Source organism: Girardinichthys multiradiatus, chromosome 18 (assembly GCF_021462225.1).
Source record: "Girardinichthys multiradiatus isolate DD_20200921_A chromosome 18, DD_fGirMul_XY1, whole genome shotgun sequence".
Taxonomy (NCBI): Eukaryota; Metazoa; Chordata; class Actinopteri; order Cyprinodontiformes; family Goodeidae; genus Girardinichthys; species Girardinichthys multiradiatus.
The window spans coordinates 45629922-45654420 of record NC_061810.1 but is presented as its reverse complement, the minus strand read 5'-3'; the positions used below and the strand labels follow the sequence as shown (position 1 = coordinate 45654420).

At 41.0% G+C, this 24499-nt stretch overlaps 1 protein-coding gene across 1 annotated transcript in view; it reads right to left on the bottom strand.

Moving 5' to 3' along the window:
* Positions 1–24499, bottom strand: part of ryr1b (ryanodine receptor 1b (skeletal)) — a 109235-nt gene that overhangs the window by 35221 nt on the left and 49515 nt on the right. Inside the window, exons 29-62 of the mRNA XM_047391362.1 lie at positions 23222–23396; positions 22032–22240; positions 21606–21952; positions 21332–21467; positions 21082–21242; positions 18145–18307; positions 17980–18066; positions 17528–17754; positions 14670–15114; positions 14010–14582; positions 13706–13906; positions 9938–10049; positions 9698–9841; positions 9313–9586; positions 9067–9184; positions 8838–8970; positions 7607–7701; positions 7378–7513; positions 7106–7289; positions 6915–7026; positions 6499–6619; positions 6042–6211; positions 5709–5929; positions 5469–5559; positions 5081–5221; positions 3811–3974; positions 3550–3628; positions 3357–3446; positions 3112–3252; positions 2111–2188; positions 1933–2008; positions 1721–1844; positions 1519–1634; positions 1358–1425 (exon numbers count right to left, since the gene is read on the bottom strand). Coding sequence (XP_047247318.1) covers positions 1358–1425; positions 1519–1634; positions 1721–1844; positions 1933–2008; positions 2111–2188; positions 3112–3252; positions 3357–3446; positions 3550–3628; positions 3811–3974; positions 5081–5221; positions 5469–5559; positions 5709–5929; positions 6042–6211; positions 6499–6619; positions 6915–7026; positions 7106–7289; positions 7378–7513; positions 7607–7701; positions 8838–8970; positions 9067–9184; positions 9313–9586; positions 9698–9841; positions 9938–10049; positions 13706–13906; positions 14010–14582; positions 14670–15114; positions 17528–17754; positions 17980–18066; positions 18145–18307; positions 21082–21242; positions 21332–21467; positions 21606–21952; positions 22032–22240; positions 23222–23396 — 5712 coding nt within the window. The remainder of the gene's footprint in view (positions 1–1357; positions 1426–1518; positions 1635–1720; positions 1845–1932; positions 2009–2110; positions 2189–3111; positions 3253–3356; positions 3447–3549; positions 3629–3810; positions 3975–5080; positions 5222–5468; positions 5560–5708; positions 5930–6041; positions 6212–6498; positions 6620–6914; positions 7027–7105; positions 7290–7377; positions 7514–7606; positions 7702–8837; positions 8971–9066; positions 9185–9312; positions 9587–9697; positions 9842–9937; positions 10050–13705; positions 13907–14009; positions 14583–14669; positions 15115–17527; positions 17755–17979; positions 18067–18144; positions 18308–21081; positions 21243–21331; positions 21468–21605; positions 21953–22031; positions 22241–23221; positions 23397–24499) is intronic.

Below are 24499 nucleotides of genomic sequence, written 5' to 3'. Positions count from 1 at the left end.
CCGGTCGATCTAGTTCCTACCCGCATCTATGGTCATGAGCTTTGGGTCATGACAGAAAGAATGAGATCACGGATAGAAGTAGCCGAAATTAGTTTCCTCCGCTGGGTGTCCGGGCTCTCCCTTACAGAGAGGGTGAGAAGTTCGGTCATCCGGAAGGGACTCAGAGTAGAGCCGTTGCTTCTCCACGTCGAGAGGAGCCAGTTGAGGTGGCTCGGGTATCTGGTTAGGATGCATCCTGGATGCCTCCCTGGTGAGGTGTCCCAGAGGAAAACCCAGGACACGCTGGAGGGACTATGTTTCTCGGCTGGCCTGGGAACGCCTTGGGATTCCCCTGGATGAGATGGCCTAAGTGGCTGGGGAGAGGGAAGTCTGGGTCCCTCTGCTTAGGCTGCTGCCCCCGCGACCCAACCCCAGATACGCAGAAGACAATGGATGGATGGTTTCTGCTGCCTTCCCTGGCAAAAATCACTGTTCATAAAAGATGCTGCCTCAGTATCCTAAAAGTAATTATTTCTATTAAAAAGAAAGCTAATTAGAATAAGCAATCTTTCAATAATTGTAGACCTGTCATTGCTCTTACAGATTTCTAAGTGCTTAATAAATCCTTCATTTATTTTGCCCGAATTTATACATGCAATTAAAACAGCAATATAAACAAAATAATACACAGAGAGAATAATAGGGAGAGTATGTTTTAACTAAAACAGGGCTCGATACTATAGATCAAAATTTGTTACTTTTAAAATTTCATGCTTAAAGCATATGTTTGTACAGTTTAATGATGAACTATCAGAGCTCAAACCGATTAAATGTGGAGTTCCACACAGTTTAGTGTAGTGTCTACACAGTGATTATTTTTGAATTGTAATAAAACAAACTATGCTTTCTGGTAACCAGAAAAAGGAGGATTTGATTTCCTATTTTGGCAATTAAATAACAATAACCTTAAAGCCCTCCTAACACTATAGCAGCAAACAACAAGCATCCCCAAAGATGTGACTGGTATCGAGAAGCTAGATGCGTGATACTTCTTTACTTTGCAAATTTTAAATGGATCAGTCAATCAATCAGTTCTTTGTCATATTAAACTGCAACAACAATACAGTTCTGAAATATCAACCACAATGGCCAGTAATGTTCTAGACCAAGTATATTTTTGTCTCGACTTATTACTTTAGTTCTTACATTAGCAAACATGACCTAAAATCACTTCATTTTTGGTCTACTTCATCTTCAGGTCAAAAGCAACTCAAAGTTTTCTCTAATTAGAGTTTCAAACTAACTACAACCCAAATCATGGCTCTGTGGTGGTTAAAGTCAGAACAGATACATTCAAGGCAAAATTCATTGAATTCACCTTGGCAAAGAATTTGATCTCCTGTTCATGTGGAGACTTCTCCACACGACCGCTGCTAACTACAGCCTCTGTTAATCAACAAGAAAAAAGGTCACTTATTAGTCCTGCATAGGAATAAATGACAGCTTCTCATCAACGAGGAACCTCTCAAACCAGAGTACCGAGATGAGCGATGAATTCCTGAGCGATGTCCATCCATTTGAGAAGCTTCTGGAGGAATCCATACGCAAAACGCTTCTCGATGGAAGAAATGTCCTGCTCCATGTCCTTTAGACCCCTGAGGATGGAGAACAGTGAGAGAAAGTCAGTGAAGCAGGGACAGACCCGACAGAGGTCACAGTAATGGTGAGATGACTGGCTTGCCTTGTCACAGCGTATCCGTTGAGCTGGAGGAACTTAAGAAGATCCTGGGCTTTCTCCCTGTCCCGGGCCTTCTCTTTGGCCGTCAGAGTGTCATAAGGTACAAGCAAAGGGTGTGTACCACCACCTAATAGAAAACATTTTTCTGATCAGCATTCTCTGCTGTGGCCATCTCTTAAAACAAGATCATCATTTGAAATCCAAAGAACTCCTGCCTTTAGCCTGTAACTCCAATTTCTTCTTCCTGCCCCAGGTGTTGTGGTAGTTCTCAGCCAGTTGCTCAGCCATAGACTGCAGGAAAACAAAAAACAAAAAAAGAAGCAATTTGATTTTAAAGAGTTTAAAGCAAAAACTGAACACAGTTGTTGATGATACTAACTGTATTGTGCATACCTGCAGTTCTCTGGACAAAGCCATCCCTGAGATGTCTATTGGCTGCGGGTTGTAGCCATGGCTGGGATCATAAGTGGACTGAAGACAAAACAAAGACAAAGAAAAACAAATGAATCAAAACAACTCAATTTCCATTTTTTTCTATCATATCCCCAACACCTTCTGGAGACCTTAAATTATTATTGGCCTTATTCCTGGTTTTATTTCAGGTCTGACTTGTGGATTTATATTTTTCTGCTTTTAAAAAAAAATAACTATCATGTACCTAAATTGCTTTTGTAAACTTGTTTTAATTCAGAAATTACTTGCAGTAAACATTGATAATAAGAGTTTTTAAAAAAGCGTTGATGGAGGCAGTACAGAAAATTAAAGAATTGCAAGACTATCCTCATTTATTTATCAACGCATATGTCTCTGGTCTTTAGCAGATCAAAACAAAATGTCAGATTTAGCAGTCGGATATTAACAATGAAAAGGAAAAACAATTAGTCTGAAATTTCTGTTAAAATTTCTCTTTTTTATTGATCTTATGTGATGTTCTGAGATACTGATGTTTTGTGCAACTCTGACATTGAACACACTGACATTGTGATGACAACTGTGATTCAGTAAATCATGCAGCTGTAAGATGCTTTATGATAAGCCACATTTTAGTGTCAGGTTACAACTAACTGTAGTGTGTCAAAAGTATCTTATTTTGGTCAATTTGGATGTCATGCTGATTAAAAGGTACAATTCTGCCACCTGCTGATGTAAATCCGTACCTGTGATGCGTGTTAAAGATTTAACTCCTTCCAATGTGATACAAAAAGTATTTTTAGACTCAATCTCATCCACAAACAACTAATTTCAGTTGTCAGTCAGTCAGTCATTTTCTACCGCTTATTCCATAGTAATTTCAGTTGTATTACAAATTATTATTTATGTTTGTGTGAATTCCAGCATAACATTTTGTGTGAAAGCACCCATAAACACAAACTTTTCCACTCTCTGTGTTGTACCTGAGCAGTTTGGGAGATCTTGCGTGTGGAGGCCTTCTTCTCCACCTCTCCCTCTCCATCCCTGGCTTTCTCCAAGGTCCACTCCCATGCAAGCATGGCTTTGATGGATTCTTTACTGGGCCAACGGTAGATCTCCTTGTCCTAAGGAAGAAAAGACAAGCTCAAAAAACACTTAAAATAATATATTTAAAAAGCATTTTCTGTTAATCAGAATGCAGGAGGATTTAAAAGTGAGGAACTCTTACCTTCTCAGAGAATGTTTTGTATGGCCGCAACATTGGGTGAGTTTTAGCATTCTCATCCAACACCTCTCCATAGGTCCAGTTGTTCTGAATCTGAAAAACCATTTTGACCATGAGGCAAACATTAAAGAGAGGACTTTGAAACCAACACACAACACTATACTTTCGTCAGATTTCACTTTATTTTTTCACTGACCTTTTCAAAAGCCCACTTATCGTGAGTGTGTTCTGCGTACTTGTTAATGAAAGCATCCAGTCTCTCTGGTATGATGGTGCTGTGGGAGAATTTACTGCTTTTATTTATATTCAGGACTGTGCAGGTTGCAGTTTAAACAATTCATTTTAAACTCTATGAGAAATGTCAGGATCCGCTTATAATAACGGCTGATTTACGATCGTGAAATCTGTCCTTCAGTTAAAAAAAAGTTTTGAAATAAGACCTCCTGGCAGTGCTTACTTGGTGGTCTCGACAGGTTTGGGATCAAAGTTGCCTTCAGCGTCCACTGAGGCCTTTTTCTCAGTGTGAGAGGAGTAGCTGGCATCCACATAGTCAGGAGGGATGGCTCCTGCTATAGCACAGAGGCACGGCATGGCGATCTTAAAAAGCTCTGCATCAAATTTCTGAAGAGTGAATCAGAAAAGAAAATGTATTTTATTTCTTTTTATTTTAGTCACACTTGGCTTTTTCCTATTTATTTCTCTAGATACTGACAGTGGAATCTAAAAAACGTACATATCACTATAAAATTAGCATGTTTTTATGTTAATGAATTTCTTACAGGATAAATAATTTAAAAACTACATCTTAAGTGTGACGTTTATCTTGTAAAATTCTGCTGAAAAATTGATGAATTTATTAATAGAAAAATAGAAAAACAAAAAGAAATACCATAACCTAGTTGTATAAGTGTCCCACATCTTCATTTGGCTACATTTGCTTATTGTACCCTGCAAAAACGTCTCAAAATCAATCAAACTGTGAGGACATCTCCTGTTTACAAACATCTCCAGGTGACCCCATAGATTTTCTATCAGACTTGGGAGTGGACTCTGGATTGTCCAATGAAATACTTTTACTTTTTGGGAAAAATATATTTTGTTGATTTGCGCCACTGAATAACACAGTCCCACTTTATCTTCTGCTTTCTATTAGACACTGAAGATTTGGGTCAAAACTGATAGGCATTTGGAGCCGTTCATGATTTTATTAACCTTGACAAAATGCCCATGTCCATCCATAAAAAAGTATTCTCATAGCATGATGCTGCCACCACGTTTTACTGCTTTTATGGGACGTTTTAGATAGGCCTGTATGTTATCTTTGGAAAAATTAAATTCAGTCTTGCAACCCTACCCCTTGGTCCAGGCAAACAGATAATACAAGAAATGTTTAACAAAAACACATCCAGTACCTGACAGAAACTCCCGCAGCTCTTTCCGTGACCAGCCCCAATTTCGTTTTTTCAGTGTTAGAGAAAAGTGTCCTTTTTTGACTGTCTTCCCTTTCTAAATACGTTTGTGAAATTTGTACTATTTTCACAATGAGATCCCTATGATACTTTGTAACCTTTCTGCAAACTTTGGCTTTAGCTAAAAGATGCTAATGAGCAACAGTCAGGAAAAACTTACAAGGTCATTTGAACTGTCCTTCAACCCCTGCTGCTCCTGTTATTGTGAACTAACCAACACATAAACCTTGTGAAAACCCTGTGAAACTCATCACTCACCTTATGTGCCAATGATTCAAAGATTCCCCAAAAGAGCTTCCGAGATAGATGAAGCTCCTCCTCTGAGGTCACTCCAAAGTTTGCCCATCCGTTTGGTAAACAGTAGTATTTCCAGCAGCGCTCGTAGTGATTAGTGAGCAGCTGAAATGCCGAAAGTGAAATGTGAAGAAGGGAATCTGTATTGCATATACTCACAGTATACACTCTTGCTAATATCTGCATTTAATAATAGCAGACAAATAGTTACCTGTTTTCAGACATACAGTCATAAAAGCATAAAAGGTTGTGTTGGTTGTATCTGTGTAAGTTTTGCATGCATCTTGTATTAAATGTAACATAACTGCATTTTAAACAAAAAATTTAAGAGGTGATTAAGCAGGAGGCAAACCTTCAGAGGCATCTTTGCATATTCATTTAGAATGGGTACATCAAATACCAGCCGCCTGAGCAGATGCTGCAGCATGGAGGGTCTGAGGTACCTGTAGAAAGCACCCAGACCCTTAATGAGTGAAACCTTATGGATTAAAAAATGCACTGTTCGTTCACATGATGCAATTAAATCATCCATTCTTTCATTATTCTTACATTCTGTTTGCAAAAGATTATCTACTCTATCTCTAATACTGACTTGCAGAGCGACATTAGGCACTCTTCGATGACATCCCTCTGAGCCTTGGTCAGGGCTCGGCCACGGGACAGGCGGTAAATGGTGTGGAGCATGGAGTCGATCATAATGGCTCGATGGTCCGTCCCAGCGAACAGCGGGGCACACTTGGTGAGCAGAGGCAGCACAGCTGAGCAGAGGTAGCGGTTCAGAGCCAGGGCCATTTCAGTTGTACTGAAGGCCACCTAAAATCAAACAGAACAGCTGTTAGAGAATCTAAAATCACTAAATAATTCAGGGAAACACTGAAACTGTTGGAAAATATGCTGAGCTGGCCCTTTGTGTTGTGGTACTCACTGTATCCAGAGAAGCAGCAGCTCTCATGTCAGGCAGGAAGCCAACTTCGAGCACATGAAGCAGGAAGTCCTGATTGTCTATGCCGTAGACTCTGTCGAGGAACAGCACCATGGAAGCCTTGTGGTCTGGCACAAAACTGGCAGACATCTTTGGCTCTATGATCTGACCATCTGTGGTTTGGAAAAAAATTACAAAATGCATGAAGTTGCTAATTACCAAAATACTGTGGATGCATCAAGAAATCATCAGACTTTCAGCTTGATAGGTCCAGACTCCTGACCAGTGACCCGCTGGTTGGGAACTCAAAACGTGATATTTCTCTGATTTCTGAGCACACCATAATAGGCACTACCAGGTTGTGTTAACACTGACAGACAGAATTTTTAATCGGCACATCTATACAAAGTACTTTTAAAAATGTTTACAAAAAAATATCCAAACGTATTCAGTGTCATACCTTTACCATAGGCAGGTATCTGTACTGGCAAGCTTATTACACCCACCAGGTCTTCTATGGGCACCAGAGATCTGAGGATGGCTCGGATTCTTAGAGCCTCACCTTTGCCTGCTTGGATTAGCTGCAAAGAAACAAAAGGAGGACATGCATTCACTTTATCTTTCAACAGTGCAACTCAAAGATGTGAAAAGTACTCAACAGAGCTTCCTTAAATCTAAACATATTTCCATATATTTACAAGTAATTCCAAACTTTGTATCAGTACTACACATATTCAGCTGACAGAATGCCTTTAAAGAGAATTGTTCAGATTTTCTTTCACCCAGTTTCAACCTTCTTTTATTATTTTACCGTCCCTCGGACTGTCTGTTCAGTTTTTGCTGAAAACAGCGGTAATGAAGTGAAATCTCTCTCACATGCATCTCAGGAGCACAGCGACCCAGTAGATCGATCAGTGCAGAGTAGAAGGACATGATGGCATTTCCCAGATGAACCCGATTCTCTTCATGCTGTCCCTCACCTCCAAACCTGCCAACCAAGGCGATGACTGTACAGTATAAAAGAACTCAGATGAACTTATTTAAGCTGTTGAACCTCAAGTACTCACATGAATCGTCTGTCTTTCTTCACTGTTGGTCCATCCCTTGCTGGATCTTCTGAGATCTTAATGGCCTCCTCCATGGCAGCCAGCAGACCGTTGCCACCCTCTCCTCTCAGGGCTGGGCCAAAGCATTCGGGGCGACGGATGAGCAAACGCACAACAACGTTGGCGTTCTCCTCCACGCTCTCTCCTGTAAGGACGAGGAAGATGCAAATCTAGAGAACCGTTAATTTAACTTGAAACTAATATGCCAACACATGCTAATATTGGTAGGAGACCATTAACAAAAACAGCAAAGCGCAGGAAATCCAGATATCTCTCTCCTCCACATGGGTTCCAGCCGATGTCAGGGTAGCCCTTAGACAGGAGCATTGGACAACTCTGCAGTCCGCAGCCAGCCAGATACGTCACCACCTACATCAGCATGAATGTTAAACATAGGATAAGATTAAAATCCAACATGCTGTTTCTCATAGATTTTTACTTTTTTTTTCAATTTGCTCCAACCATTTCCAGGTCCTGCTCTTGTAAAGCCAAAGCCAGCTCATTGTTGTCAATGCAGGAGGCAGCAGCCACATCCAGAGGCGTGGACCCACGCATGCCTGCATTTTGAAGAGAAGTTATTCTCCAACTTTACTGATTGCAACATCAAGTAGAAGAGATTTGTCAAAGTGATTCTTTATAAGGTGACTATGCCTATACAATAGCGTTGGCAAAAAGGGAAACATTGCCTTAAGTATTAGAATTCAGTTACCTATTTTATTTCCACTGGAAAGATTCCTCTGGTAAAATTATTTTTAACCAGAGAAATCTATTTTATTAACCTGGATCAAAAGTGAAAACTTGGTTAATCTTACTTATGTTGAATAAAATGTGGATCCAATTGCACAGTTTTAGCTCCTGTAACTTTTGAACTGTATTTTTCTTATTAAATCTCCCGAACCACATATTATATTATCATTAAATGTGCCCTCATCCCCAGACTCTCAAAATCTTCCAGGCGTTACCTGTTTGAGCAATTTCTGAAAACAAACTTTGATATGGAGATAATGATGAAACTAACAGGTTCCTTTTCCAGCTTAGAGGTTGAACTCAGGCTTTTACTGGTGTTGGTTTTCCATAAAACCATCACAGAATTACATATGGGATGCCACAGGGCTACATTCTTGGTCAACAAATCTTTGATCTTTGATACACATAAACAAAATAATCCTAACTAAGTTGCTGTTTCCTTTGCTGACGCTAATGTCATATTACATAAATCATGTACTCTGGTGAGATTTGCTTGTTAGATTAAAAGTAACTTTTAAAAATAACCTTTAAGCAGGTATAACAAATGTTTTTAGTGATCTGATGTAGTGTTCCCATCTTAAATGATGTGTAAGTGGAAAATCATAATTAACGGAAAAACAGGCTTGAAAACATCAGTCTGTGTGTAAGAGTTAACATTTTAAACCCGGATTCTTGTACAAATCAATTTTATGTCAAAATTTAAATCTGCTTGTGTCTATCGAGATATTTCTTAACTTAAAAATAGGTTTTAAGCATGTAAAAATCATACTATTACAGTGCTTTACAAAAATTGTTGTAAAAATGTTCTATTGTGACTTGATTGTGTCTATACTTGCTATTTATTTATTTTCAGCTTATTTAAGAGCTTTCTCTCACAGTTTTAACCCATTCAGAAATATTCAGATTCAAAGCAGATTAATGGGGGTTTCAAATCAAGCATACTGACCCAAGCCAATGCCACTGTTCTGCAGCAGGTAATTCAGGTGGTCGAACATGGAGCGCTGGTTCTGTCGGCTGATGCGACAGAAGTAACACAGGAAACGACAGCAGTTGGTCACCATTTGAGGGAATCGAATCTCCTAGAAAAACAAAAGGCGAACGTTTTTCATTGTTTCCTAATAGGGTGTAGAAGAGGAAGTAATTAAAAGTTAAAGATGCAGAAAATCCTTAATTACCTTCGAGTCCCCACCCCCACCTAACACATTGACCATCACCTCCATGACGGTCTCATGCATCCCAAGAGCTCTCATCAGGTTAGGGTGCTGATAGAAAACTTTGTTGTTCATGATATTCCTACAACACAGGGAAATATACAGAAACACGCATAATTTGATACATATATGACTCACAGAAACCTGTAAAATACTACACTAAATGACCTTTAAATAACAAAAATTTATATTAATGTAAAATCTTCTGACCCAATGCTCTGGATCATAAGCCTCTCCTCTTCAGGACCCATCTGGACGATGAGCAGCGATCGGATCTGACCCAAACACTCCAGCAGGTCCATGGTGTCTTGAACGGACACAGCATTGATGGCGTAGGCTTTGGGCAGAGCTCGTATCAGCTCGCCCAGCCCGTCGTACTGTCTGTGAAGCAGGCTGAACATCAAACGCACCAGTTCTGGGTTTTGGATGAAAGACTCCTGGGCCCAGTGTATCATGGTGTGGGAGATAAGCTCCTGAAGGGTACCTGAGTGAAACATTACTGATTTCAGTCAAGTCAGGCTTGATTATTTTTTGTAGTTTTTGAATATAATTTATGACACCTAAAATAATCTGGTAATTTTACTTTTTAACGTACTTGGTTTTGGTTCCTCCTCCACCTCTGGCTTTTCCTCTTCTTCCCTTTTGCGGAAGTTCTTAACCTTTTCCACCAGACTGATGAGTCTACCCCGGAGTGACGTGTCTACCTCCTCTTCCTCTGCTTCGTGCTCGATGTGTATACCTACAGATACATCATTCCAAATTAAAATCAAAAATGCATAAAAAAACAAGAAAAAGCCATCAACATCTGAAGATACTAATAAGAAGAACTTCTCACCACAATGAAGCAAAATGTCGTTGTGGAAATTTGCCAGCGTCTCTCGCACCTCCTCAGGAACAGGACACTCTTCATTCTCAGGACCATGTTTGAAGTTGGTCAGCAAAATAACCTTTTGTAAGGAGCACAGTAGCAGAAACACATTAGCATAATTTTTCTTATGGTGCTACAATATTTATGGGTGTTTCTTTTCCCCTTAAGCCCTTAGCAACGTTTTAAAACTGTTTTCGTAAAGATGTCCAAATATTTAGTATTAACTTATAAAAGAAAAGAAAAAGTTTACTTAGTCTTGTCAGTATGCCAGAGAAAGACCTTGATAAAACAGGTCATTTGTATCTGTGCCTTATCTGTGGGATAAGAGCTCTGAAGTGGTTGCTTAAGGTGAACATGTTTAAAAAAAACTCTTAAGTAAATCGGATGAGATTGTGTTAAAAGTTGTGATTTTGCCCATTGGACCTGGATTTTGTACGTGTTCATGGTCCTTGAAGTTATTAAAAGACAAGTGGTTGCGCATGAAGTCTGAACAGAACCTATTGGATTAAGTTAGTAACTTTAGAATGAAGTTGCGCCGTGCATGTGAGATAGCCAAAGAAAATCTTAAAATCACACAGGCTAAGAGGAAGTCTCTGTTTGACAAATATGCGGCAAAATGAGAGTTTGAACCCAGTGAAAATGTTTTTATTTATCTGCCCATTCAGTGGGCTTTATGTGACTCAGCAGAGAGTCGTGACAAGGACTATTTGGTTGCTACACCTGATCGGAGGCGGAGGTCCCTGTTTGTGTCACCTTAATATGTTGAAGTCTTATATGGAGAGCGCACCCTGTTTGTTGCATGAATCTGCCAGTTGTGTTATTGCTGAGCAGTCTAAGTTGCACTTCAGTTTAGCTGCTGGGGTACAGGATGAGCTGACCAGTGCTGAACCGGAGAATGATGTTTTTCTGCAGCTTTGATTCGGGAAACTTTCTAACTAAGTGGTGTTGGAAAACCTGCCTCTTTTGTTGTCCTGCCTTGATGTTTTCCAGCAGGCTGATATCGTAAATTATATCCAGTCTGATAGGTGGTTGCTTGCGTGTGCTCAGGCTTGATATTGATGTTGATGACTCAAGCGGTGCCGTTTGAAGACACAGGTGGAATACATGGGGAAACACCACATTGCTTTTGAAAGCAGTAGTGTGTGGAGCTGACTATTAAAGCCAAAGGGGAGGACCGTTTTTGTACGGACTTTAGAAATGTCTATGGGGTGACTAAGCCGGATTGCAATCCTCTGCCTCTTATGGAGGATTGTGTGGATCATGTTGGGACAGCCCGGTTTGTATCTAAGCTGGATCTGCTACAGGGGTATTGGCAGGTGCCCCTGACCGCATGCACCCAGGAAATCTCTGTCTTTGTCATGCCCGATGTTTTCTTTCAATATATGGTGATGGCTTTTGGGATGCTCCAGCGACGTTTCAACGGCTTATGAATGTAGTTTTATCTGGTTTATTCTGTGAGGCCTACCTTGATGATTTGGTGATCTTTTCCACTGTGTGGACTGACCACGTTGACCATTTGAGAACTGTTTCTGCACATCTGAGTGAGGCTAGTCTTACCGTTAATCTCTCCAAATTGAAATTCGGCTAAGCAACAGTAATCTACCACTTCACACACTTACTTAGCCCTGAAGCAGATTTTGGTCAGTCTGCCTTTGAGCAAACAAAACGTTAACTTGTCAATGCTCCTGTTTTGTCAGCTCCTTAATTTGAAGTGCCGTTTAAGTTGGCTGTCGACGGGTGTGATTTGTCCTTTTGCTAGATGGTACTGATGGTGTGGAGCACCCGGTCTGTTATTTTTTAAGAAACTGGACAAACATCAGAAATGGTTACTCCACCACCGAGAAGGAGGCATTAGCACTGGTCCTGGCTCTGGAGCACTTCGAAGTGTATTTAGGTGGTTCCAGCGGGCCCATGCTTGTGTTTTACGAACCGTAATCCAGTCCAACAACAGCCGCCTTATGAACTGGTCTCTATTTTTTTGTTTGGTTTTCTCCACAATATTTTTTGTAGTTGAGATATGTATTTTTGCCAGTTTTAGGGTTATATATATTTTATTTTGTTGGGCACTGGCCTCCGTCAGCCTATAAATAGGCTGGGCTTTGGGCACGCTCTCTCAGCCTCTTTCACCGCTCGCTCTTGCTGCATTTGTGTGCCTTTTGTTCTGGTTTTGGTCTGGTGGGACTGGTAGTCCTGTTTTCATTTTTCTTTCTTTTGAGTTTAGGTTCCATTTTGATTTTTCCTTTAGTCCGGTGTTGGTAGTGGCTTCGATGGCCCTGTATAGGGTTGGCCCTCTGCTGCTCCTGTTGTTTCTGTTTGACAGGTGTTCTGTCAGTTCAGCATACATGTCAGAGTAGCATACATATAGTTAATATGCATGCGTATTCTGCAGGAGGTCCCTGACATTTGGAGGAGCCATCAGTTCATCATACACTACAAGATACTACAAAAAGTAAGTCCGTTAAATTAAATTAAATTAAATTAAGTCAGTTAAATTTACACACTATAATGTATCTGCTGCTGATTGTGGGCCTGCACGTGGTCCAGGTTTCTCTTAAAAGTTTTTAAAGGGGGCGTCACGTGGTGCAGTGGTTAGAGTGGGCACCCTGTATACAGAGGCTACAGACCTACAGATCCTCGGTACCTCTGCTGTATGTATTTTCCCCTTCTCTCTGACCCCTTCCTGTCGGCTTACCTTCAAAGAAAGGCCACTAGTGCCAAAACAATTCTTAAAAAAACAAAAAAAAGTTTTAAAGAATTGTTTTCTTACCTATGTTCATATATTTCTGTTAACAATGTTTTTTGGCTGTATCCTGCCTTGATTCCAAGCATTTTTAAAAATAAGTTTGCTAATGAAAGAACTTCAATAGATAAATATATTTTCAAATGGCAAATTCATCAGTAAACAAAGTGTATAAAGATCTGACAGGTAATCCACTGTGTCAGGGTGTCATATAGCCATAAATATCAAAGTGTATGATGATCTGATGGGTTAACTGCTACGTCATGGTGTCATATGGCTGATTAAATAAAAGCTGTGATCTCACAGCGTATACTTGTTTGACAGATACAGCCGTTAGTCCGTGCTACGCGTACGGCGAACTGACAGCGTATGCTGAACTGACAGAACACCGGCTCACCAGGTCCATCTTTTGGTTATATTTCGGGCACGGGGAGGTAAGGGTTCTTGGTTTTTTCCCTTCATAGAAAGTATAAAGCAACATCTGAAGAAACAAAACTTCAAAGAACAAACAAAGTAATTAATAAACTTAATCATCTGAACAACATTTAAATATGTTGTGACCTTCTGGGGCATAACAGTGGGTAATTGCTACCTTAGCTAGTGTATACAGCTAACACTAGCTTGCATATTTACTAGTAAGTGGAGGTTTAGTTATTTTAGTTTCAATGCAGTAAAGCAGATTATATTGTATTGTTGACAGGCTGTCATCATGCTGTAGAGACAGAGTCAAAAAAATTTCCCCAGATGACGACTAAAATCTAGTATAATTCTTGTTCTTGTTATTAATATTTTGTGTTGTCTTGTCTTATGGGCTGGATGTATAGGAATACATCTGCTAATTCATAGCCACTACATACAACCTCACAAAAAACAAATAAAATCCAATAAACAGCACCTTGGTGAAAGATTTTCATCCCAACAATAATTAAAGATGTTAGTTTATTGTAGTTGCACCCAGGCCCAGTTTGTGTCTAAACGTCCACCACTGTTGGTACCTGGTCTTGCGGAGGTGAACGGAACTCGCGGGTCCTGCGGGCAGTTTCTGCAGCCGTCATGGTGAAGGCTCTCATTAACAGGTTGTAGCGCACACGTTGATTCTTTTGAACATCCTGAACAAAGTTGTCTGAGTAAGCAACGATGGTTTCCACTCTGTGTCTGAGCTCACAGTCGCAGAAGTACTGCAGGAGGGTGCACATCTGAAAAGAAAAGCTAAGAGTTTTAGATGCTTACCACTTCTGTGATTAATATTCACATAAAGTGAAAGGGTCACAGAGACCAGAGTTTAGAGGTTCTTATGACCTGCAACTTGACAGACTCTGGTAGCTTCATTTGAAGTAGTCCTTCCTCTGGACCCTCCTCCTCTACTTTGGCTTCTGGTTCTACTGCCTCTTTCTCCTTTTCTTCCTCTGCTTTCTCTCCATCAACTTTACCCCCTTTGGCCTCCTTATGTCCGCCCTCCTCACCTTCTTCCTTAGGCTTAGCATCCTCGCCCTCTAGCTCTCCTCTCTCCAGCTCTTTTAGCCCCTCCTCTTCCTCATCACCAACCCCCTCATCCTCAAGCTCTGCATCAGCTGCCTCCTCTGTTTCCTCGTCCTTCTGCTCCTCACTCTCTCCTTCAACAGCTTCCCCCTCCTCAGTCTTTTCTCCTTCCTCCTCCTCCTCTTCTTTGCCACTGAAAACATTGGGATCGATCATCTTGAGGATGTGCTTGGTGTCCTCGTCATTGAAGATGCCCATAATGAGCAGCGTGCTGATGAGCTTCAGGATGGGGACAAAGTGGAACTCAACGCTACCACCTACTGGATCGCGCATTGCCTGACTACCATCCAGCACAGCTTCTGTTAGCATGCTAATGGCCCTGGTTTTCAACTCCTACAAAAGAAATTCAAAGCCTTAAAATAGCACCAAAAGTGAATCCGTTTTATCTTTTAATGCATTCTGTTTTGTTTTTTATTTTACCTGTAATGGAAAAACAGGGCTCAGGGTGTAAATATCAGGGTTTGTACCAACAAAGTTGACAGATGAGAAATGCAGCTTTGGCCGTAAGCAGGTGGTGAGGCCAACACCAGGTAGAGAATGGGCCTTCTTCACATCAGGATAGAGCTTGATGCTGAGCGTCTCCTCAGTCATGGGGATGATAAACTCTCTGTTGGTGCCCAGACGAGCCCGTTTAGCCGATTCCAGGTGAATGCTGATCAGTAGGTCATAGTAGCCGCTGCGGAGAGGCCCGGGAAGGTAAGTGTTCTCGGTGGCATAGAAGAGCTGAGATTCGTCCACATGGCTGCACAACGCGTGGGCTACTCGGTTGTTGCCAAGTGCACACACGGCACAGTACAGCATGAGCGTGTGGTAGTGGAACTTCATGAGATCCAGGCGCTCTGACAGCTCCAGGATGTCAATACACCTGTAAAAGAACAAGGTATGCTCATTCCAGAAGTTTGACCGTTGTGGTTTTTGAGAAAAATATAAAGTATTTATCTGTAAAACGTTAACTCAAGTTGAAAATGACCAACGGGAAGTATGGCCTAAGATTTTCCTGCATCCTATAAGACACATACAGTTTTAAAGGCATCGCACATTTTAAGAACCCTTCAGAACTTGGGTCTGCTTCACACTGGAGTAATACCACAAAACAACAACCTTAACCCTAACCCTGATTGTGGATAGTCTTTGCATAATCTTGGAGAGGTCTTTTGCAGTTCATCAAGAACACAGTGCGTCTCAATTCGCAGTTCCCCAACTGTTTGACCATAAACAAACCTTCTGTGGTGACATCATGGTGGTCAATTATCATTGTTGCAGCCCTATATGGGTCCCAGCTAGAGCTAGGACAGGACTGGATTGGTCATCAGAGAATTTGAACCTGGACAATCCCATCTCACCCACACAGATTAGAATATTCTACTGGCCTCGTCACCTTGGGTGCTATTTCGGCACGTAGTGGACTTTATGTGCATGATTCACTATGACTCCGACTAAATTTCCAAATTTGCTGCTATCCAGCTGATGGCCATATTCCAATGTACAGGTCCTTCTCAAAAAATTAGCATATTGTGATAAAGTTCATTATTTTCCATAATGTCATGATGAAAATTTAACATTCATATATTTTAGATTCATTGCACACTAACTGAAATATTTCAGGTCTTTTATTGTCTTAATACGGATGATTTTGGCATACAGCTCATGAAAACCCAAAATTCCTATCTCACAAAATTAGCTTATCATTAAAAGGGTCTCTAAATGAGCTATGAACCTAATCATCTGAATCAACGAGTTAACTCTAAACACCTGCAAAAGAGGCCTTTAAAACTCCCAGCCTGGTTGATCACTCAAAACCCCAATCATGGGTAAGACTGCCGACCTGACTGCTGTCCAGAAGGCCACTATTGACACCCTCAAGCAAGAGGGTAAGACACAGAAAGACATTTCTGAACGAATAGGCTGTTCCCAGAGTGCTGTATCAAGGCACCTCAGTGGGAAGTCTGTGGGAAGGAAAAAGTGTGGCAGAAAACGCTGCACAATGAGAAGAGGTGACCGGACCCTGAGGAAGATTGTGGAGAAGGGCCGATTCCAGACCTTGGGGGACCGGCGGAAGCAGTGGACTGAGTCTGGAGTAGAAACATCCAGAGCCACCGTGCACAGGCGTGTGCAGGAAATGGGCTACAGGTGCCGCATTCCCCAGACCTGGGCTACAGAGAAGCAGCACTGGACTGTTGCTCAGTGGTCCAAAGTACTTTTTTCGGATGAAAGCAAATTCTGCATGTCATTCGGAAATCAAGGTGCCAGAGTCTGGAGGAAGACTGGGGAGAAGGAAATGCCAAAATGCCAGAAGTCCAGTGTCAAGTACCCACAGTCAGTGATGGTCTGGGGTGCCGTGTCAGCTGCTGGTGTTGGTCCACTGTGTTTTATCAAGGGCAGGGTCAATGCAGCTAGCTATCAGAAGATTTTGGAGCACTTCATGCTTCCATCTGCTGAAAAGCTTTATGGAGATGAAGATTTCATTTTTCAGCACGACCTGGCACCTGCTCACAGTGCCAAAACCACTGGTAAATGGTTTACTGACCATGGTATCACTGTGCTCAATTGGCCTGCCAACTCTCCTGACCTGAACCCCATAGAGAATCTGTGGGATATTGTGAAGAGAACGTTGAGAGACTCAAGACCCAACACTCTGGATGAGCTAAAGGCCGCTATCGAAGCATCCTGGGCCTCCATAAGACCTCAGCAGTGCCACAGGCTGATTGCCTCCATGCCACGCCGCATTGAAGCAGTCATTTCTGCAAAAGTATTCCCGACCAAGTATTGAGTGCATAACTGTACATGATTATTTGAAGGTTGACGTTTTTTGTATTAAAAACACTTTTCTTTTATTGGTCGGATGAAATATGCTAATTATGTGAGATAGGAATTTTGGGTTTTCATGAGCTGTATGCCAAAATCATCCGTATTAAGACAATAAAAGACCTGAAATATTTCAGTTAATGTGCAATGAATCTAAAATATATGAATATTAAATTTTCATCATTACATTATAGAAAATAATGAACTTTATCACAATATGCTAATTTTTTGAGAAGGACCTGTGTAGTGAGCTTTAAACCCTGATACCCAAACATATACAAGCAATATACAAGAAATCAAATAATTATTAATTATTATTAATTATTTACAATAATTTAATTGTATTACTTTGAAAATAGTGCCACATAAAGTGGTTCTCAATAAATTGATGTTCTCCTAACCTGCTGATCATTTTCACCAAAGCTGAAATCAGTTGCAGTGTGAAAAGTCAGAAACCACACTCCGTATCTGACCTGTTCTCCTCAGGGATGTGCAGTGCCATCATGATGAGAGGTTCAACACACTCCACCATCCAACCCAGTCGCTCGGTCATTTTGCCCACCTCCGGTTTCAGGAAGTTATTTGGCATACGGCTCCATATTACTGGAGTAAGCATCTGGACGTCCAGCCTTGGTGGGCACTGGGGGACGGGATTCTTCCGCTCGCTGCGGAACATCGCTGCTGATATTGGCATAATGTTCTGCCATGAGAGAGACGTTGAAAGTTTTGATAAAGATCCTTCTATTATTTAGTCATCCATTTTGAAAAATATGAACCATCTACTCTTGGGTATTAATAATAAAGCCTCTAATTGCTCTTAGTTACAATTTTAAATCCTGAAGTTATCGGTTTCTGTAAGTTTTGATCCTAAATCTAAAACTGTCCGTTTCATATGACTGGATAAATGAAGGTTAGTTTTCCTAACCTTCAGTTTGCCCAACTCCAGCTGAGCCATGTTCTGATTTGTTGGTTGAATGAAGACTGCAGGGAACAGTTTGGTGTTAGGCTCCACCTGAAGGAACATACAGGCATGGTAAAACACAACTCTGAAAGTTACAGAAACTAACAGACACTTGCATCGTTTCCATACCTGGTAGAAGGTGTTGATCTCCTTTCCATTGGCTGTGAAGGTCATGAGGCCTGTGGCCAGGTCGACCAGGCAGCCAATCACCATGTCTTCCTGGCTGAAGCGAGTCTGTTGGTTGCTAACCAGGTCTCCTCCCCAGACCATGTAGCAGTTACTATGCTTCATACTGAAAGTATGACGACACATACACTCAGCTTAGCTAAAGTTGCCCAAGCATGCATTGTTTTCATTGTTTTAGAAGACAGAACAGTTGGAACTAAACAGTGGCGTGCACAGACATTTTGGGGGGCAGGTGCTCAAGTGGAAAAAAAGGGCACCTTGTGCGGCACGTGGAGCTGTCGGTTGCCTTTGTAGTGTGAGATTTATTACAGGCACAACATGAACATAATTTATATTTATTACTAAGCACTCCCAAAACAAACTGTCCTGTGGGTTGAAGGGCAATGACCACCCAGGAAAAAAAAAATTAAAAACAAGAATGCATTTGACAAAATTGTTAAGATTAATAAGACAACAAAATTATCATAGACTGATTTAAAGTTAGATTACTGATTCACAACCTGAACTTCCTGAGTCAAATTTGAAACTTACGTTATCCTTTATTTTTTTTATTTTTACACACTGAGCACAACGTGCTTGTGTTGACTATATCATTCTGTACTTTTATCACAAAATGTCTTCTGCACCAAATAACCGTATGTTGTAGCAAAGCAGGTTACACTGCCAAATTTACCAGGTAGGTCACACTAAATGAGTTATCTTCAGAAAGGTTAGTAACCAGTGACCATTCTACAGTGTAAATCAACTATACCCAGAAAATGAGTTATAAAATCTTTATAGTCAAAATGAAACCAACATCAGAGAATATAATCATAAGAAGAATCATCTATTCTTCTGCATGAAGCCAGTGTGATATATGACAAAAATTATTCTTAGAGAATTACAATTAATGAGATTACAAGTCCTGAGAACTGATGTCTGCCATTTAGAAATTAAATGCTCGGATCACATAATTTTTACACACACAGAAGTAGAAATTACAACATAGCCTACATGCCCCACATTTACTGAACTTTATTTAAGGTATTTTAGTAGTGTATTAATTGTAATGTTAACCAGCTCATTTGGCCATATTTCCAATAAAAAAAAAACATGAGTCAAACAGAAGTCATCATGGACCATAATAGCAAATGTAATACCGACATTTATGAGATAGATTTGAATTTATTTTTTTCTTCTAATTTAATCTAAGAGTTAAATCATAAACATTCTCCTGGCGCATGGTGGCGGCCATAGAAGACATAGCGGGTAAAGGTATGCCATGTATTGGCCTGTTCTGTTTAGATAAAATGGTAGCAGGTGAAGTTTTAACTTTTTCATCTGAAGTTTAGGAAGCAAGTATATTCGTTTTGTTTGTTTCCTGGATGGTTAGCCGGCCTGTCGGCAGGGCAGGGCTCTATCTGAGGGGAGGAGAGAAGTGGTAAGCTGGACCAGCGCAGGTCCAACTCTCCGCTCTGCACGCAGCCCGTCTCCGCTGAGAGACACATGAGGCGGGACACGGATGTGTGTTGGCGAAGGGGGGGGGATTTCAAAACGTGGGGCACTGGTATTATAGGCCTTTAAATTCAGAAATTTTACCTTGGGCCCCACACTATACATTGTAAAAAAAAAAAAGATTTCAGGAGGGCACTTTTTTGTCCATAGGATAAAAGGGCAGGTGCTCTAGCACCACCTAGCGTCTATCTGTGCACGTCCCTGGAACTAAATGTCAGTGAAACATCTAATGTTAAATACATTTTGAACATAAGCTACATCACAGTCCACATCAAATCTTTACATTTAGCATTCATGTTGTGTTAAAAAGAGTACTATTTCGTTTCTAGAGTTTCATCAAGACAAAATAGAAATTATCTTCGCCAGGTTCAAGAAACTATTTTAGTTCACCTCAAGATTTTATATTATAATAATTTATTAAAGAAATGTAAAACTAAAACTGTGGAATAAAGCAAAATTTTTCTTACACACTTGTTTTAATATGATTTTAGGATTTTAAGATGTAAATGCTGTTCATTAAATCATCAGTGTCACCACCTCTATAAAAGCAGGAATTTGGCACTTTGCTGTTCTGGAGGATACACCAAGAGGGTAAGAGAGCAGCAATGATCCTAGTAAAGAAATGGTTGTGGCTCATTAGTCAATAATTTTACAGTGAGAAAACATATTTATATTTAAGATGGCTAACAATCCTCCCAGCAGTCGACATCCCAGAAAATGTACCCTAAGGCTAGATTGTGGGAAATCCAAAAGCTTCATCTGAGACACTGCAGACGTCAGTTGGCATGTTTATGGTTAAAGTTCTAGTATTACCAGGAGAAAAACCCTTCTCTCTAAAAGAACACAGGAGCATGGGTTATGTTATGCAAAGCTGTAGATGAATGAAGACAATACAAAACTTCTGGAACAATAACCTTATCACAGATGAGACCAAAGTTGAGGTGTCCGGCCATAGTGTAATTCACCATGTTGGGGGAAAGCAAAGCACCAGTGCCTTATACCCACTGTCGAACACGGTGGTGGAGTGATGATGATTTGGGCTTGTTTTAAAGCCACAGGACATGGGCATCTTTTCCCCATAAAGTCAATTAAGAGCTCTTCTGTACACCAAGATATTGCAGAGTCAAATGGGAGGCCATTTGTCCAACAGCTGAAGCTCAGACAAAACTGGGTCATTTAAGGAATGAAACAACGCTGCCATAAAGAGTGGGTCACAATTCCTCCATAACGATTAGAGACAGATAGACCCAGACAGAAGAACAACGACACAGAGAAACTGCTGCCAAAAGTGGTTCCGGATAAAACGACGATAATTTGATGGTCCTGATACATAAAACCCTAGAACTGAAAGAGGGTTTACTTTCTTTTTAACATGAAATCATTTACCTGTCATGAATGTTGCCTTTGTCATCTCCCACAGTCACGGTGACGTTGCGCACCTTGGAAAGATCAAAGGTCGGGTCATACTGGTGGTAGTCGGGGGTGACCCAGCCAACCCACACACAGGATGGCTCCTGACCAGCGAAGATCCTCACAGAGTAGTAATACTGACAAGAGAAGAACACATGGGAGAGATTAGCAGGACCTATTCGCCTTCTCCTTTGGAGTTGAGCAATAAAGAATTATGTTTCCTCACAGTGGTGGTACTGAGGATGATTTCAGGGTCATCTCTGTCATCAGGGACCACATCTTCCAACAATCGAGGTACGGTTGGAGGTGCAGGAGGAGGGGCAAGAGGTGTCATAGCAGCTTTCTTGGCTTTAGAGAAAAATCTGTGTTTCACAGTGAAAAAGAATTCAAAATGTAATGACAATTCCTGCATGTAGCACTAACTCTTTTATCTAAAAGTGTCAGATGAGCCATACTATATTTCTTCTCCTTCAATCAGTGACACAAATGACAAATGTTACCCTTTTTTCTTGCCCTTTTCTGACATGGTGTCCTTCTCGTTCTCTACGGAGATCTCTTTTGGTACAGACGGCTCTTTCTTCTCATCCTCCTGTTCCTTACGACTGGCAGACTTCTTTAAAACCTCAAACTCGGAGTCAGGCTCCACCACCACCACCTCCTCTTCAGGAATGGTAAGGGCCCTGGTGAGAGGCGTGGTGCCGGCTGGGACCTTGAAGGTCTCATGGAACTCCACGGGCATGCTGAGTCTGAGGAACATCATGTCCGTGTTGGCGTTCTGCGACCCAAAGGTCTTATGGGTCAGCTTCAGACAGGGGGCGCTGTCCACAGTGCCGTCCACGCGGGAAACCTGAGATATGACGGGTTTTGATATACATATTATCAAGTTTAAGCTTAAAGCATTATCAAACATGTGAATGATGTGCTACCTCGATGTGGTTGTGGTCAGTGGGAACAGGGACAAACTGTGGCAAACTTTTACTGAACCACATGGTGATGTCTCGCTTCATGTTGATGGCAAAAGGTTCAAACCCTTCCTGTAGGCCACAGATGGCAAAATAGCGCAGGCTGCTGACGTTCTGACCAAGATTGATCCTTCCGACCTGTGACAGGCCGAGGGCGCACACTGGGATGAAGCCTGAGGGGTAAACCCAGAAAAAAAGATCAGGAATCTGCAAAAATATGTAAAACTTCAACCCTGGTGAAAAATACAGAACCACTGCTCTTAGATGATGTTGACTCAATAGCTTTACTTTGTTGCAGCTCCTTTTTCAGATAGCTTTACCTCTGAGGGATTAACTTCACTAATAATAAAACAACATTCTTCATTATTTAGGTTCCAACATTCAGGGTTCCTATATATATTTAATGTCAATTTTCCAGATTCGTGGCACGCAGCATAGCGATAGAGCATGCGACCCATATACGAACACCTCAGTCCTTGATACAACCTCAGGATCGAGTCCTGACCCGAAGACCCATGCTCCATGTCTTCTCCCTCTCTCCACCCCACATCCTGTCTGTCTACTTTGTAAAAACGACAAAGATAAAGGCCACTAGCACTGCAAAATAATATATATATTTAAAAAAATCCAGACTCTTTCAGATTTAACTTTGCAGAGTTTTCAATCCTTTATGTTCAGTTTAAGACAAAAAATAGCTGCAAGCGTTCGATATGAATTAAAAAAACAAGCAAAGAAGGAAGGAAACAAGGAAAGAAAAAGAAAGGAAAAAGGACAAAAGTTGGAAGGAAGGACTCAAGGAAGAAAAGAGAGAAAGGTATGACAAACAGAAGATAACAAAGGAAAGCCAAAAGCAGGACATACCTCAGAAGATTCATTTGCTGAATGAGACTCGTGAGGCTATTGGTTTTAGAAATGCCAACAGGATGATTCCATAATTTGAAGGTATGCATTACAAAAGTCCGAACATACAGGTGTTAATTAAGACAGTTTTGTGTCACATTTGTGGTTTAGTTGTTTGTTTTTTGATAGAAAGTGAAACAACTGAGATACATCCTCTTGGACTGGTGGTACCATATTTTTACAGAAGCTGAATCTAAAGTTTTATATGATCACATAGTTTTGTGTCAGCTTTTTTTTTTCATTCATTAAATCACCTTCCCCAATTTCGATGTCTTTGAAAGCCATCTCCGAGCCTGAGTCACTGATCAGCATTTCTCCATTAAGTGTGAACATGATATTCATCTCACTCAGGTCAATCATGCAGCCAACTACGTCACCGGACTGCCACTGCCGACCAAAAGGCTCATTACCAATGTGCCATCTTTGAGCCTGGGAAAGGGTTGGAAGAAAGTACAAGATCAGATTCAACATTTTACCAATAACAAAGACCAGAGTCTTCAGCGTCTGAAGATTCTGGTAGCATTTGGCCTACAAAACTGGCCAACATATCTGCCTAAAAACATTTTGAAAACCTGGCATAAATGATAAAAACACATCACACATACACACATATACTGTACATCTCCTGTGTAAAAGTAACACCTTGCACTTTTTTGCCTGATTAAAATCTAAATTACTGTCTGGTTTTATTACAGTGTGATTTATTTCAAATCCTTCACAATCCTCCAAATTCTATGAAAGAAAATCGACAGAAACAGATCCACATACAGGTCCTTCTCAAAAAATTAGCATATTGTGATAAAGTTAATTATTTTCCATAATGTCATGATGAAAATTTAACATTCATATATTTTAGATTCATTGCACACTAACTGAAATATTTCAGGTCTTTTATTGTCTTAATACGGATGATGTTGGCATACAGCTCATGAAAACCCAAAATTCCTATCTCACAAAATTAGCATATCATTAAAAGGGTCTCTAAACGAGCTATGAACCTAATCATCTGAATCAACGAGTTAACTCTAAACACCTGCAAAAGATTCCTGAGGCCTTTAAAACTCCCAGCCTGGTTCATCACTCAAAACCCCAATCATGGGTAAGACTGCCGACCTGACTGCTGTCCAGAAGGCCACTATTGACACCCTCAAGCAAGAGGGTAAGACACAGAAAGAAATTTCTGAACGAATAGGCTGTTCCCAGAGTGCTGTATCAAGGCACCTCAGTGGGAAGTCTGTGGGAAGGAAAAAGTGTGGCAGAAAACGCTGCACAACGAGAAGAGGTGACCGGACCCTGAGGAAGATTGTGGAGAAGGGCCAATTCCAGACCTTGGGGGACCTGCGTAAGCAGTGGACTGAGTCTGGAGTAGAAACATCCAGAGCCACCGTGCACAGGCGTGTGCAGGAAATGGGCTACAGGTGCCGCATTCCCCAGACCTGGGCTACAGAGAAGCAGCACTGGACTGTTGCTCAGTGGTCCAAAGTACTTTTTTCAGATGAAAGCAAATTCTGCATGTCATTCGGAAATCAAGG